The sequence below is a fragment of the Hemitrygon akajei genome, chromosome 9 (assembly GCF_048418815.1).
Source record: "Hemitrygon akajei chromosome 9, sHemAka1.3, whole genome shotgun sequence".
Classification (NCBI taxonomy): Eukaryota; Metazoa; Chordata; class Chondrichthyes; order Myliobatiformes; family Dasyatidae; genus Hemitrygon; species Hemitrygon akajei.
In genome coordinates this window covers 65,814,055-65,829,423 of record NC_133132.1, presented here as the reverse complement: position 1 = coordinate 65,829,423, position 15,369 = coordinate 65,814,055, and the positions used below count along the sequence as shown (strand labels likewise).

General features: G+C 40.1%; 1 protein-coding gene across 1 annotated transcript in view; it reads left to right on the top strand.

Annotated features, from left to right (window-relative positions):
* LOC140732658 (dynein axonemal heavy chain 8-like) overlaps positions 1–15,369 on the top strand; it is a 952,247-nt gene that overhangs the window by 610,341 nt on the left and 326,537 nt on the right. Inside the window, exons 49-52 of the mRNA XM_073055351.1 lie at positions 4,148–4,394; positions 6,910–7,151; positions 11,281–11,421; positions 12,503–12,740. Of these exons, the coding sequence (XP_072911452.1) occupies positions 4,148–4,394; positions 6,910–7,151; positions 11,281–11,421; positions 12,503–12,740 (868 nt within the window). The remainder of the gene's footprint in view (positions 1–4,147; positions 4,395–6,909; positions 7,152–11,280; positions 11,422–12,502; positions 12,741–15,369) is intronic.

Below are 15,369 nucleotides of genomic sequence, written 5' to 3'. Positions count from 1 at the left end.
TTTCCAGCATCTGCAAAATCTCTTGTGTTTATGGTTGACAAGGTTAGAGCAGATGAAATTGTTAACAGTGCACTGACATGATTTGAAAATTTGCTAACAGAAAGCAGAGTGGGAATTAACCAGTTATCTCTGGTTGGCAGACTGTGACAAGTTGGATCGTATAAACCTTAGTTAACACAATCTATATTAATGACTTAGTTGAGGGAACTAAATGTTGCATTTCCAACTAAGTTGAGGTGAAATTTCTTTATTCAATGACTGCTAAACCATTGATATTCTCTACCCTGGAGGACTATGCAGAATCATTTGTTATGCTCAGTTCAAGCAGAGATCAAAGCAGAGACAGTGAACGTATTGTTTGTTTTCTACCAAAATTTCCTGGATTATAAGATTCCAAAGAATTAAAAAATTGCAAATATTCAAGAAAGAAGGAAAATGGAAAGCATAGAACCATAGCCAAATTAGTCTATTGTTTGTAACAGCAAACTATCTGTTGGAGGAAATCAGCGGGTCTTGAAACATTTGTGGGAGGACAATAATTGTTGATGGTTTAAGTCAAAGCCATGCATCAGAACAGAGAGTGGAAAGGCGAGATAGCCAGCATAGAGAGAAGGAGAAAGGCAAGAAAGAATTCCAAGATTATTGATAGACTGAGGAGAGGTGTACGATAACAGACAGGCAGATAGTGCTAGATAAGGGAAGTGAGCGTGGTGTTCCATTTGTTTTTTTTCTTTTTCCCCTCTCTCTCGTCTGCCTCCATCTGTCATTTACCTATCTCAGTTTTCCAACTCCACACCAACTCACTTTCCCTAGTTGGCGCTTACGTGCCTGTCATTGTTTGTTGCTCCAGTTTCCACCATCTGCATTCTGTTGTTTCTCCAGCCCTTTATTTGTCATTGGGAAACATCGGTTTCCAATATAAACATTTTGAAAATCAAAAGACAGTCAAGCAGAATCAACATAGTTTTATTCAGATTTAGATTCAGTTTATTGTCATTTAGAAACCACAAATGCAATGCAGTTAAAAAATGAGACAACGTTCCTCCAGAATGATATCACAAAAGCATGTGACAAAACAGACTACACTAGAAAATCCACATAACATTTGGCAATCTCCAATCCAGAGTCCAGAGAGGCTGCTGCGTATTAATATCACACTACCGTCTTAGCGCGTTCCCCGGAAAGGAGCTCCAAATCCACCAGACAAACAAGACCAAAAACTAAAGCTACAAGACCTGCACAAAACCACATAGTTACAACATATAGTTACAACAGTGCAAACAATAGCATAATTGATAAAAAACAGTAAAATTAGTAAAAACAGTAAAATTAGTAAAAACAGTAAAATTAGTCCAAAGATGTTAAAGGACTATAAGTTCAAAAGTTCATAAGTTCAAAACAGTAAAATTAGTCCAAAGATGTTAAAGGACTATAAGTTCAAAAGAAATCACCACACAGTTTCCACAAGTCCCCAGGGTCCCGACAGACTCGCCATCCCACACCGGCGGCAGAAGGGAATACCCCCACTATGGACTTCCACGGCGCCGCCCGACTCAGCCTCGCAGACGCAGCACACAACGAAAGCTCCGTCGAACCCAGCCTCGCAGACGCAGCACACACTGAAAACGACCTGACCGCAGCAGACTCTGAGTCCGTCGAACCTCCGAGCCGACAACCATCCCCTCCGGCACAGCTTCTCCAAGCACCATCCTCTGCTGAGCGTATTCAGACGGCCCCACCAACGGCCATCGGCAACGCGACCCCGAGAACGGGGGGCCTGTTCTTCCCAGCAGAGTCCCAGACCTCACAGCAGCAGCAGCAACGAAGAAGGTCTTCCTGGAGATTTCCTGATATTCCTCCGTGCTCCCACGTCCATTTTCAATCGATTATGATTGCACACGGCACCCCACTTCACAAATAACAGATAATCAGCTCCGGAGTGGCCGCTGCAAGCTGCATCGCGCCACCATCTTGGAATCGAGGGGGACGGGTTTATGAAACTTGTTTCATTTTTAGTGATATCCAGAAATCAATTTTGTCCTTAAGTCATAAAATATGCAAAGATCACTGGATGTGGTAACCATATCTCTGCAGTATTATAAAGAATGACCTCAAATGCACACAAGACTGATAAGAAAGGTCAATTACTTAGTGAAGAAAAGGTAAACTAGTCCTACTTTTCAGAGGAATGAACATTATACATACATCAGACTTCTTATTTTTTAAGTATTATGAGAGCTCATTTGTATGGAAGGGTGTTCATAAATTGATGATTCATAACCCAGGGACAGCCTGTATAATTGTTTCATAATAAAAGTGTTCTGCATTCTTGGTAACAGCAGGTGTAAGAGAATTTTAAAGTAGGAAATTCAGCTTCAGCACATCTCAAAAGTACTACTTCAGGAAATGACTTCCCTGTGCTTGATGAAACCGTTGCTCACGTTTCCTCCATTTGTATTTTCTTACCATTGTAACTTCCCCCATTGCCAAGAGGACACAAATCAAGTTTGCTTGGTCCACATCCCTCACCCCATTAGATTCCAACACATCATCCTTCATTATTTCCACCAGCTGCAAAGGGACAGTCACATCTTCTGCTCACTAGCCACTAATTCTGAATTCCTGCTTCAGCGGGAATTGTTCGGTGGGCTTTGAGATTGTAGGAGATGTCGGCTTGTGGTTTGTGAGCGCAAGATTTGAAAAAGCAAGCTGGGAGGACATCTGGCAGACTTGAAATCATTGGGCAATTAGGCATTTGGCAAAGGCCTATGAAGAGAAGTGAGGCAAGCAAAGCAGCCATAAATGTAAGTGGACAGTGTTAGATTGGAGAGCTTGAGGCTTTGGCTGGAGAAGCTTCAGTGAAGAGAGGTGGAGGCTAAGGTGAGATTCTGGTAAGTTTCCTTCTTTCTTTCCTGTTATCCTGCAACTAGAGCAGTGGGAATGCCAGTTAAGACAGTGGAATGCTCCTCTTATGGGATATGGGAAGACAGAGAGACCTCCAATGTCCCTGACAAATACACTTGAAGGAAATGCATCTAGCTGAAGCTTCTTACAGACTGCATTAGGGAACTTGAACATGAGCTGGATGAAATTTGGATCATTTAGGAGCTGTGAGGTCAAAGGACTGGAGATACAGGGAAGTAGTTACACCTAAGCCGCAGGTCTCAGGAAACGGGGGTGACATTCAGGTGAGGGAAAGGAGGTAGGAGGTAATGCAGTGTCCCCTGTGGCCATTCCTCTCAAAAACAATTATACAACTTTAGATACTGTTGAAAGGGATAACCTACCATAGAAAAGCCACAGCAACAGGCATTGAGTCTGATTATGTGACTGAGAAGTGAAGAGGGGGGAAAGGGGCAGTATGGTAGTGATAGGGGATTCAATCGTTAGGCAAGCAGACAGGAGATTCTGTGAACTTGAAGATATGTAGATATGTGAAGAAGATGATATGTTGCCTCCCAGGTGCCAGGGTCATAGATGTCTCTGATCAGCCCATAGCATTCTAAAGGAGGAGAGTGAACAGTCAAAGGTCCACATCGGAAGCAGTGACATGGGTAGGAAGGGTGATGAGGTTCTGCAAAGGTACCAAGTTAAAGGACAGAACCTCCAGTGTTATGATCTCAGAATTGCTCCCTAACCTGGTTCCGTATGCCAATCACCAACACACTATTTCTTTTGGTTCTTCAATCCTCTCCCCCAAATGATTCCAGCTGTCCATTATCTGGTTCCACTTATCACTTTCCAATCACTGAGTCTGCCTTCTTAAATCTCCCCCTAACTAGCTCCTTATTTCCTATTTCTTTATCTATCTCTATCACCTGTTAGCCAGTTTCCTGATTCTCCCCCTCTCCCTCTACCACTTGGCTCCACGTGCCCATCGTCTCCCACCTCTCCTGGTTCCACCTATTGCCTGACAGCTTTTTTATCCTTCCCTCTCACCTCTTTATCTGGCTAATTCCCTTCTCAGTTCTGATACAGGGTCTCAACCTGAAACATAGACTACCCCTTTGCCTCTAAAGAGGCCACTGACATTGATTTCCTCCAGTAGCTTGCTTTTCTGCTCTTGAGTTAGAATGGTTATCTGTTTCACATCCAGCTCAGTCACTTTGAGTTGAATTCTATTAAAAAACTGCTGTTCACTTTTCAGCTATATGAAACAGCTAGAGTTCGTCATGGACTGATGACACTGGGTCCCAGTGGTTCTGGAAAGACTTGCGTAATTCGCATCTTAATGCAGGCAATGACTGAGTGTGGAGCCCCTCACCGGGAAATGCGCATGAATCCTAAGGCTATTACTGCTCCACAGATGTTTGGCCGATTGGATACTTCAACAAATGACTGGACCGATGGAATCTTCTCAACTCTTTGGAGGAAATCTATCAAAGCAAAAAAGGGTAACTCAGTTTTTAAATTCCGCATTGTAAGTTGTTTCCATAGTTTTAAAACCAATAAGACATTTAGTTTTCAACTTTTGATGAAAAGGGTACAATTGCCCAGAGGATGAAAATGTATCCAAAAGTATCTGAGTCATACGTTAATATTTTATAGATTAGCATAGTATAAATTCACATCTACCTCATACAAGAGCAATAAATCATTCCCCAGATAGCGTTTATTCTTTGATAACTAATAGCATTAAGATAGGTAATCATCATGTACATGAAAAGACTCTTTACATTATAAATATAGAGAAATAGGAAGAGAAGGGCATACGTCTTTGAGCTGATTCTATTTTCAATAAAATTGCAATTGATCTTGGCTTCACTTTCATTGTCCTATCTGCTTTCTATAATACTTGTCTCAACTTTGGGAGAAAAATACTGACTCTTTTCTTCACTTTGGCATTTCTATTAGTCCACCATAAAGTCGATGCTTTAAGTAAAAAAAAAAGCATCAGTTGTATATGTTGTTGGAATCAGTTTATTGATCCTATCTCATCACCTGTGTTGATGCCATTGCCCCAACACACCACTTCATAGAAGACTGTACTGGAGACAACATGTGAAGGGAAGGCCTGCATACTTCAAAGGACCTCTGTCTCCTCAGCAAGTAGAGGCGACTCTGGACCTTCTTGTACACAGCCTCTGTGTTGGTGCTCCGCTCAAGTCTGTCATCCAGGTGCACCCCAGGTACTTGAAGGTCCTCACCATCAATGCAATTTGACTCCAAAGCTGGCCTAGAGTTTTTTTGGCATAGTGTAGTTTGCCATTAAATCTTCCTTCACCTTGTGGTTTGAAAATTTCTTGCACACTAATTCCCTCAAGAGGAAATGAATTGCAACAAATGGGTATTTGACCTTGGTGAAGGATAAATTCTAAAGACTACATCTTTAAAGGGAAGTCACTGTCATTTCACCTTGGAATTTAGCTCTTTGATCCACATCTGCACTAATCAATAGCATTTGGAGCTGATTGATTCTGGTAAAGCCAAATCACACCAAGTTAAGCGAATTCTTGAGGAATATGTGCATTGATAGTACAGTATTTCAGTCATCAAACGTGTCTGATGACTGGATGCAACTGTGTGGATCTGTCTGGCTTTTTGTACATATCTTGCATTTGAACAATTTTCCACATGTAAGGTGTATCCAGTATTGTAGCTCTATTCAAATAATGTTTTGAGAAATAGGTAATTCTAGAACACTATTCTATATTTTGTAGCTGAAATGTCATTGAGGCTTGCAGCTTTGGATGTTTCCCATGCATAGTCATATCTTGACAATGCGCAGAGTGGATTGAATAGGATCTGGAGTAAGCCAAAATGGATTGCAGGCTTATTAAGTCATATGTTGGAAACAGACCCTTCTGTCAAACTTGACCATACTGACCAAGATCCTTACTGAGCTGTTCCCATGTGTCAACATTTGGTTATATCATTCTAAATCTCTTCTATACAAATATCTGTTTAATGTTGTAATTATACATGCCTCTACCACTGATGGCTCATTTCACATACCCACCACACTCTGTGTGAAAAAAATTTGCCTCTCAGTCCATATTAAGTCTTAACCCCCCCCTCACCTTAAACCTATGCCATTAGTTTTAAACTAACCCTATCTTGGGAAAAGACTGACCTCCTTAACTGTGTCCCTCATGACTTTATATACCTCAGTAAGGTCAGCCCTCAGCCTCCTTTGCTCCAAGGACAATAGTCCCACTCTATCTAGCCTCCCTTATAACACAAGCCCTCCAATCCTAGCAATGCCGTCATGAATCTTTTCTACATCTCCAGATTAGACATCCTTCCTGTAGTAAACCAACCAGAATTGCACACAATATTCCAGGTGTAGTCTCACTAACATCTTGTACAGCTGTAACATGACATCCCAATTTTTTTACTCAGTTCCCTGTCCATTGAAGGTAAGCATACAAAATGCTGCCTCCTTGATCTGAACTCACTCCTGTACATTTCCTAATCACATTTCTGCCAACAGTAGTCGTGTCTACCTACATTCTTCAATTATATGTAACCAACAACAGTGGACCAAGCACTGATTCCTAAGACACACCATTGGTCACAGGCTCCTATCTGACAAACAACCTTCCAATACTACCTACTGATTCTTTCTGTCTGTTGGCTAACCCACCAAGGATTCCATGTGTCCACATCTGTAACAGGCTTCTGGACATTCTGACCAGCAGACCTCAGTTAAAATTGGTTGAAACATTTCATCCACCTTAACACTAGTGCTCCCCAGTGCTGTTTGCTCAGACCGCTGCTTTGCTCTCCGTATACCCCTGACTGTGTGGCCAAATAGAGCAACAACCTGATCTTTGTTCGCAAATGACATCAATGTTCTAGGAATAAATCAACAACTCTGTACCTTATGTTTACACGGTAAATTAATCAAATCAATAGACATTGAAATCAAATGTCTTTTAAATGGCTTTTTACAAATTTGCTTTGTAGGTGAGAATATCTGGATTGTTCTGGATGGCCCCGTGGATGCTATTTGGATTGAAAATTTAAATTCTGTACTGGATGACAATAAGACCTTAACATTGGCTAATGGTGATCGTATTCCAATGGCTCCTTCTTGCAAATTATTGTTTGAAGTACACAACATTGACAATGCATCTCCAGCCACAGTGTCCAGGATGGGGATGGTCTATATAAGTTCTTCTGCTCTTAGCTGGAAGCCAATTTTGAAGGTAACAGTCTCAGCCTGTATGGAATAGTATTTCTGATATTCTATATTTATGATACTTATTGAATATAATTGAGATGAAGTCTTGGAAGGAAATTGAAATAATTGTTTCCAACATGGATTTCCTGAGATTTGGGAAACTCAGCACTCAAATGAATACAATGTTGAGCATCATTTCATGAGACCAGTTAAAGGTCAGCTGGAAAGGGATAACACAGTTTTGACTTGGTACAATAGAGAGGAATGTAGAATTTGTTTGGATGGAGAAAAGAAACATTAAAGTATTTTGTTGGAGTGGTCTACAAGTCCCCTAACTTTCTCTCTGCATCTGGAGCAACAGGTTTCAGAGCTTGTGTGCCAAATGAAGGTTCAACAGTATGCTGTATCTACTGGGATTTCCTCCCACATCCTAAAGATGCGTGAGTTGGTGGATTATTTGGCCATTGTAGATCGTTATCTGTGTGTGTGTGTAGACTGGGTATTTGAAGGGAGCTGATAAGAGAATGGGGAGAATAAAAATAGGATTTATGTAGGATTTAATGAAAGTAGACAGTTAATGGGCAATATGAACTCAATGGGTCAAATAAACTGTTTCACATGGTGTATCTCTCTATGACTCAATTACAACAATCAGTCAGAGAAGGAATTGGTGAGCAGGCAAATAGTCAGGGAAACCACAAACTCCAGAACTAACTTTGTGTTTTATAAAGGTTGAGATGAATGTGTGTTTGGCAAGTCTAATGAGAACTAAGGTCACAACATGGTAGGTGGTTTAGCTGAACAAAAGTGGAAGAGCAAGAGTCATAAGACAATAATAGTAGGGGACTTGAAAGTGATCATATTTCTGCAGTTTATGACATGAATACACAAAGGTGTAAAGCATTTTACAAGGGGGAAAGTAAAAAGGCAGAAATGATGGTTCACATTATATGAGGTATCACAGTATGAATTTAGGGATCAGGATATCTTTAACATCATCAATTTGAATTACTTCCTGTGACATGTGCAGTCAAGAATGGGAATTGGAAGGAGAGCCAATTTAATATGTGGCTAAAAAGATGTTCTAGAAGGTAGCTGGATGGATTGCACCCAAATAGGAATGCATCCAAAAACCTTCCTGGGAGTTTTGCTAGTGCTGTTGTAAACTAATTTGGCAGGAGAATGGGACATGATATATTCAGAGTTGAAGGGGAATGTGTATGTGGTAGGAAGGAAGGCTAAAACAGAACAGTACAGTACAGTGCAGGCCCTATGGCCCACAATACTGTACTGACCTTTTAACCTACTCTATGATTAGTCTAACCTTTCCCTCCTGCATAGCCTTCCATTTTTCTTTCATTTATGTGCCTATCTAACAGTCTCTTAAATATCCCTAATGTATCTGCCTCTACCACCACTTCTAGCAGCATATTCCATGCATCTATCACTCTGTGTGGCAAGGAAAGAGGGGGAAACAACTGCCTCTGATGTCCCTCCTTTGTTTTCTTCCAATCACCTTAAAATTATGCCCTCTTGTATTTGTTGTATCTGCCCTGGTAGAAAGTCACTCTGCTAGCCACTGTACCTATGCTTCTTATCATCTTGTACACCTCATCAAGTCACTTTTTATCCTCCTCCACTCCAGAGAGAAAAGCCTTACTCGCTCAACCTATCCCCATAAGACTTGCTATGTACTCCAGGCCACATCCTGGTAAATCTCTGCACCCTCTCTAAAGCTTCCACACTCTTCCTATAATTAGGTGACCAGAACTGCAGAAGTGTTAACCCACCCTTCCACTGTCTCATCCAAGTCATTTATAAAAATTACAAAGAGCAGGGTCCCAAAACAGATCCCTGCAGAACAGCACTAGCTGCCAGCCTCCAGGTAGAATATGCTCCATCTACAACCATCCTCTGCTTTCTGTGGGCAAGCCATTTCCGAATCAACGCAGTCAATTTTCTCAGAATCCCATGCCTCCTGACTTTATGAATGAGCCTACCGTGGGAAACCTTGTCAAATGCCTTACTAAAATCGATATACACCATATCCACTGCTCTACCGTCACCAATTTGTTTTGTTATTTCCTCAAGTAATTCAATCAGGCTCTTGAGGCATGACCTGCTCTTCATAAAGCCATGTTGACTATCCTTAATTAGACTATGCTTCTTTAAATACTCTGAAGTCCTGTCTCTAAGAATCCTTTACAATAATTTGCCCACCACTGATGTAGAACTTGCTGGTTTATAATCCCAGGGGATATATATATTTACCACCCTTCAATCTTCTGGTACAATTCCTGTCATCAATGATGATACAATGATCGTCACCATAGGCACAACAATCTCTAACCTCATTTCTGAGTTTTATCCCATTTGGTCTATTCTAATGTTTTTTTTTTAATTCCAGCATATTCTTTGTGTTAATATTGACATGTTCCATCATATCAGCCTGGTTTATGCTGTCCTCACATTTGTAAAGGTCCCTTTCACTGGTAAATCCTGAAGCAAAGCAAAATATTCATTAAGGGCTTCCCCGTCCTCCTCCAACTCCAGACGCATGTTTCATGTTTTATCCCTCACTCTAGTTATCCTCCCATTCTTCATGTATGTATAGAATGCCTTGGGGTCTTCCTTAATCCTACTTGCCAAGGCTTTCTCATGTCCCCTTCTAGCTCAGCCAAGTCCATTCTTAAGCTCCATCCCGGCTACCATGTAATTATCTGGAGCCCTGTCTGCTCTTTGTTTCCTAAACAAAAACATTTTTTTCCTTCTTGACCAGACTTCTTTATCAACCATCGTTCCTTCACCCTACCATCCTTTCCCTTCCTCAATAGTACAGATCTATCTAGAATCCCAATGCAAGTGTTTTCGTCAATAGCCCAGAATACAAGGCAGACATAGGCACATTAAGGTAGATGTTGAGGGATGGAATGAAAGAAGTTTGAGTTATATCTGTTATAATATATTGAGTCGTACAGATAGGGCAAATGAACTGCAAGCACACAAAATGATGGTGGGAGTCAGCAGGTCAGCCAGCACCTATGAGGGAAATGGACAATCAACATTTTGGGCCAAGACCTTTCATCAGGACTCAAAAACCAAGAGTGTTGATTGGCTCATGAGAATCTGATATTGTTGTTCTGATGGAGGCGTGGTTGAATGGAGGGAGGAAAGGCAACTCAACATTCCAGGCTATAGAATACTCAAGCATGACAGAGAGGGATGTGAAAGAGAAGAGAGAATTGCATTGGAAGTGGAGTGCTTGAAGCACAGTGTAAGATCAACACAATTGATTAAAATTGTTATCCTACAGTTTTTAGTAGGATCCCACTTAACATGTACAGGCTGCCTAATGCTGTGGAAAAAAAAACAAGAATGAGTTACCTTCCAGGGCTGTTGCAAAGAAATTTGATTGCCTTGTGTTGCTTTTTCAGGACTTCACAGATGAAAATGAGTTTTATAGAGAACAAAGTACAATTGCAATTATTTCTACATTATCGTGGTACAAAACTAAAACCCAGCATTTGTGTCATGATGCAGCTTGTGCATTTGACATTCTTTTAGCATTGAACTTACATGCAATTGCACTAATATTGGTGCAATGTCATTTAGACCACTGTGGCATAAATCTAAGGAACTGCTGTTGTTGGCAGTCAAAACAAATTTCCAATATCTTTGGTTTTCATTTTGGATTTTTGGTACCTGCAACATTTTACTTGAACAAATTTATTCTTTGGCTCAACAATCTGTTGGAGGAACTCAATGGGTCGAGCAACATCTGTGGGAGGCCTTTACTCCCACAGATTCTAGCATCTGCAATCCTTTGTGTTTCTTTTATTCCCAGGCTGGTGATCACTGTGCATTTTTGTGTTATAAACCTATAGAATTTGTTCACTAATAAAATATTGTCCACTAAAAGGGATGCCCTTTACATACCTGAACCGACGAGACCAGGTTATACTGAGGTTATAATTTGTACATAATCTTCTCTGTCATCTTGGTAAAATTTATAATTTGTTAGTTATAATTTGATTTTCAAAGAAGGATTAATAGTTAAATGCTAGTAGATAATAGTTAGGATTTTAAAAAATCAGAAGTAGAGAATCATTAGGATTATATCATTATTTTTAAAGTTTCTATGCTTTGACTTAAAGGCCTGGTTAAATAAACGTCTTCCTCGGGAGGCTGAAATTCTACAAGCCCTGTATAATGAAGCATTTGAAGAAACTTATACGTATATGAAATTAAATCTGAAACCAGTAATGGAGCTATTGGAGTGTAACTACATTATGCAGGTTAGAAGTTTTGTATTCTAATATTTGATTTGAATAAGTATTTATAAGCATAAAGCATTTTCAGTACTGTATGTTTATTGTGCATTACTGACAACACTGATCCACTAGAATAAAAACAGAAAATAATGCTAGCAGTCCAAGATTCTTTCCACAGATTTTGTCTGACCTGTTGAGAGTTGCAGCATTTCTGTTTTACAGGTTGTTGAATATTGATCACTAAAAGCAGGTTTAAGATAAGGAATAATTCTAGGAGTTCTCAAATCGATTCTGGAAACCAACTGTAAAGATGTATAGCTTCAAATCAAATATAGTGTGCAGAATATACTGTGGATCAGAAAATGCAATGCCCAAATACAGACAATTGTTTTGTAGGTAAATCACTGATGAAATTAAACAATTAATGAACATGCCAAACATGATGAGAGAATAAACAAGAGGGACCAAAATGACCTGAGAATAAACAAAAGAGACCAAAATAACCTGATCAAAATCATTCTGTCTTAGAGATGATTCTTTAGGACAATTTTGATAACACGGTGGTCTGCAGAAAATTCTGTTGCAGACCTTGCTGTAGACCCCTGAACCACTGTGATAAATAGGATAAAGGATTAACATATTCATCTCAGTTTCCAGGAGCTGCTGTGGACTATAAGCAGTACCAAAACTTTATTCATAATGTATAGCTTTATGAATTAAAATATTTTCTTATCACTATCAATCTACCGCTAAATGCTGGTTCAAAACTAAGAATGTGAAGCCAAAGCATGACCTATACTTGCTAAACAGCCAACAAGCATTATGTAGTATGAGCTTAATAACAGATTAGTTCAAAGCCACTGAGAACTAGGCAATCTTCTCTCAGTAAGTTCCTACCAGGAAATCATGAGATAAATTTAAAGGTAATTTAAATGTCGTCAACCAGTAAGAGTCACTGAGTTCTTGATCTATATATTAATGTGTGATTGTTATGCTTTATTTGGATATTAATATACATTTAAAAACATCTAATGTTTCTTATTGTGAAAAAAATCCTAATACAAGAGAAGCATTGAACCACAAGCGATGATTTTATCTCCTTTAGTCACTTACACTTCTGGATGGTTTGATGCCTTCAACAGAAGATGGAGGACTTTCTAATGAATTGCAACTTAATCGGCTGTTTGTATTTGTACTAATGTGGAGTATTGGTGCCTTGTTGGAGCTAGATGGCAGAGCTAAACTCGAGCAATTCCTCCAAAAGTACAGGAATACACTTGACCTACCAGTAATTTCTGCAGATGACAATCAGACCATGTTTGAGTTTCTTGTTGATAAGACAGGTAAGAACAGTATAACAATAGAGTGAACTTCAGCCATAGAACCTGCTTCTATACAACCAACTTCTAACATTAACAGAAATGGGCTAAGTGGCAATTCCTCAACCACCCACCCGACTGATGCTGCGCAACCTGCTGAGTTCCTCCAGCAGATTGTTTCTTATTCCAGATCTGCAGTATCTTGTGCTTCAAACATCCTGGCAGCTAGATCCTTCCTAGTGAACAGAACTGCTCAGAGTAAGGCTTGGAACTTGCACCTGATCTCTCAGAAGATGATTAGAAAGAAGAGAATGAATGAAAAGGTTTGGAAGTGGGTGGTAATGAAAAGGAATTGCAAGAACTATAAGATACATTTTAGAGAAGAAAAACACTGTCAATGCTGAAAAAATTAGCAAGTTAGGTGGCATCTGTAGAGCTAGGAGCAGAGTTACCCTTTCAATATAATGATATTTCATCAATGTTGGTAAGTTCTTTTGCAAACAAGAGAAAATCTGCAGATGCTGGAAATCTGAGCAACACACACAAAATGCTAGAGGAATTCAGCAGACCAAGCAGCATCTATGGGAAAACGCATAGTCAATGTTTCGGGGTGAAACCCTTCGGCAGGACTGGAGAAAAAAAGCTGGGGAGTAGATTTGAGAGGTGGAGGGAGGGGAAAGAGAAGCACCAGGTGATAGGTGGAACTTGGAGGGGGGAATGAAGCAAAGAGCTAGGCAGTTGATTGGTGATAGAAGGCCATGGAAGAAAGAAAAAAAGGGGGAGGAGCACCAGAGGGAGGCGATGGGTGAGCAAGGAGATAACATGAGAGAGGGAAAAGGGAATAGGAAATGTTGAGGGGTGGAGGGAGGCATTACTGGAAGTTTGAGAAATCGATGTTCAGGCCATCAGGTTGGAGGCTACCCAAATGGAATAAAAGGTGCTGTTCCTCCAGCCTAAGTGTGGCCTTATCATGACAGTGGAGGAGGTCATGGAATGACATATAGGAATGGGAATAGGAAGTTGAATTAAAATGGGTGGCCACTGGGAGATCCTGCTTGTTCTGGAGATCTTAAGCAATCTTGGAATCTAGTTATTTGAAATTAAATTCCATATTAAGTCCTGAGTGCTGTTATGTGCCAGGTCAAAAAATTCTGTTCTTCAAGTCTACACTGGGCTTCATTTGAAAAATATAAGAACATGGAGGAAGAGGGAGTATGTTGCAGAATTAAGCTGACAGGCACTGGAATTGCCTAGTTATCTTTTTTTTTCACTCTGTATGGAGGTGTGTTGGAGAAGACTACATAGTGAGCACCAAATTGAGTATCTAAATTGGACGAAGTATCTGTGCTTCTCTAGTTCAACTATCTGAGAATGAAAGAGGTAAAAAGATAAAGACAGGCCAAAGTCAGCATGGTTTCCTTAAGGGGAATCTTGCCTGACAAATCAGTTGGAATTCTTTGAGGAAATAACTGACAGGATAGACAAAGAAGAGTCAGTAGATGAGGACTTATGGTATTGCAGAAAATGTACTAACATCACAGCATGGATAGAAGATAAGCTGACTGGCAGGAGGCAATAAAAGGGGCCTTTTCTGGTTGACTGTTGGTAACTAGCAGTGTTGTGCAGAGGTCAATGTTGGGACCACTTCATGTTACATGTCACTGATTTGGATAATGGAATTGATAGCTTGGTGGCCAAGTTTGCAGCTGATACAAAGATAAGTTTGGGGAGTGGGTGGGTGGCTGGGGTTGTTGAGGAAGCATGGAGTCTTCAGAAGGACTTAGACTAGGAGAATGAGCAAAGAAATTGCAGATGGAATGCAGTGCAGGGAAGTGTATTGTTATGCACTTTGGTAGAAGGAATAACAGTGTAGTCTATTTTCTAAAAAGGGAGCAGTTTCAGAAAACAGAGGTGCTAAGACTCTTGGGAATCCACATGTATAATTCCCTAAAAGTTAACTTGCAGGTTGAGTTGGTGGTTAGGAAAGCAAAGACAATATAAAATCAAGCATATAATGCTGAGGCTTTTTAAGGAATTGGTCAGAATGAACTTGGAGTATAATGAGCAGTTTTGAGCCCCCTTAATAAAGAAAGGATATTCTGGCATTGAAGAGGATCCAGATGAAGTTTACAAGAATGATCTCTGGAATGAAAGGGTTAATGTATAAGGAGTATTTGATGGCTCTGGGCCTGTACTTGCTGGAATTTAGAAGAATGAGGGGGATCTCACTGAAACCTATCGAATATTGGAAGACCTAGATAGAGTGGACATGGAAAGTATGTTTCCTCGAGTCAGGGAGTGTAGAACCAGAAGGCACATCCTAAGAATAAAAGGCTGTCTCTTTATAACAGAGATGAAGAGGAATTTCTTTAGGTGGGGGTGGTGAATTTTAGAGGTCTAGTCATTGGATGTATTTAAAGCAGAGGTTGCTAGGTTCTTGATTAGTAAGAGTGTCAAAGGTTACAGGGAGAAGGGAGGAGAATGGAGTTGAAAGGAATAATAAATCACCCATGATAGAATGGCGGAGAAGGCTCCGAGCAAATGACTTATGTCTTTTGGTCTTATGGTTTTATAAGTGTTTGTATCTCCTGAACTATATCTCTATGTGCCTTGAAAATGAGAGTAGTAAGTAGTATTGTAAGAATAACAGAGA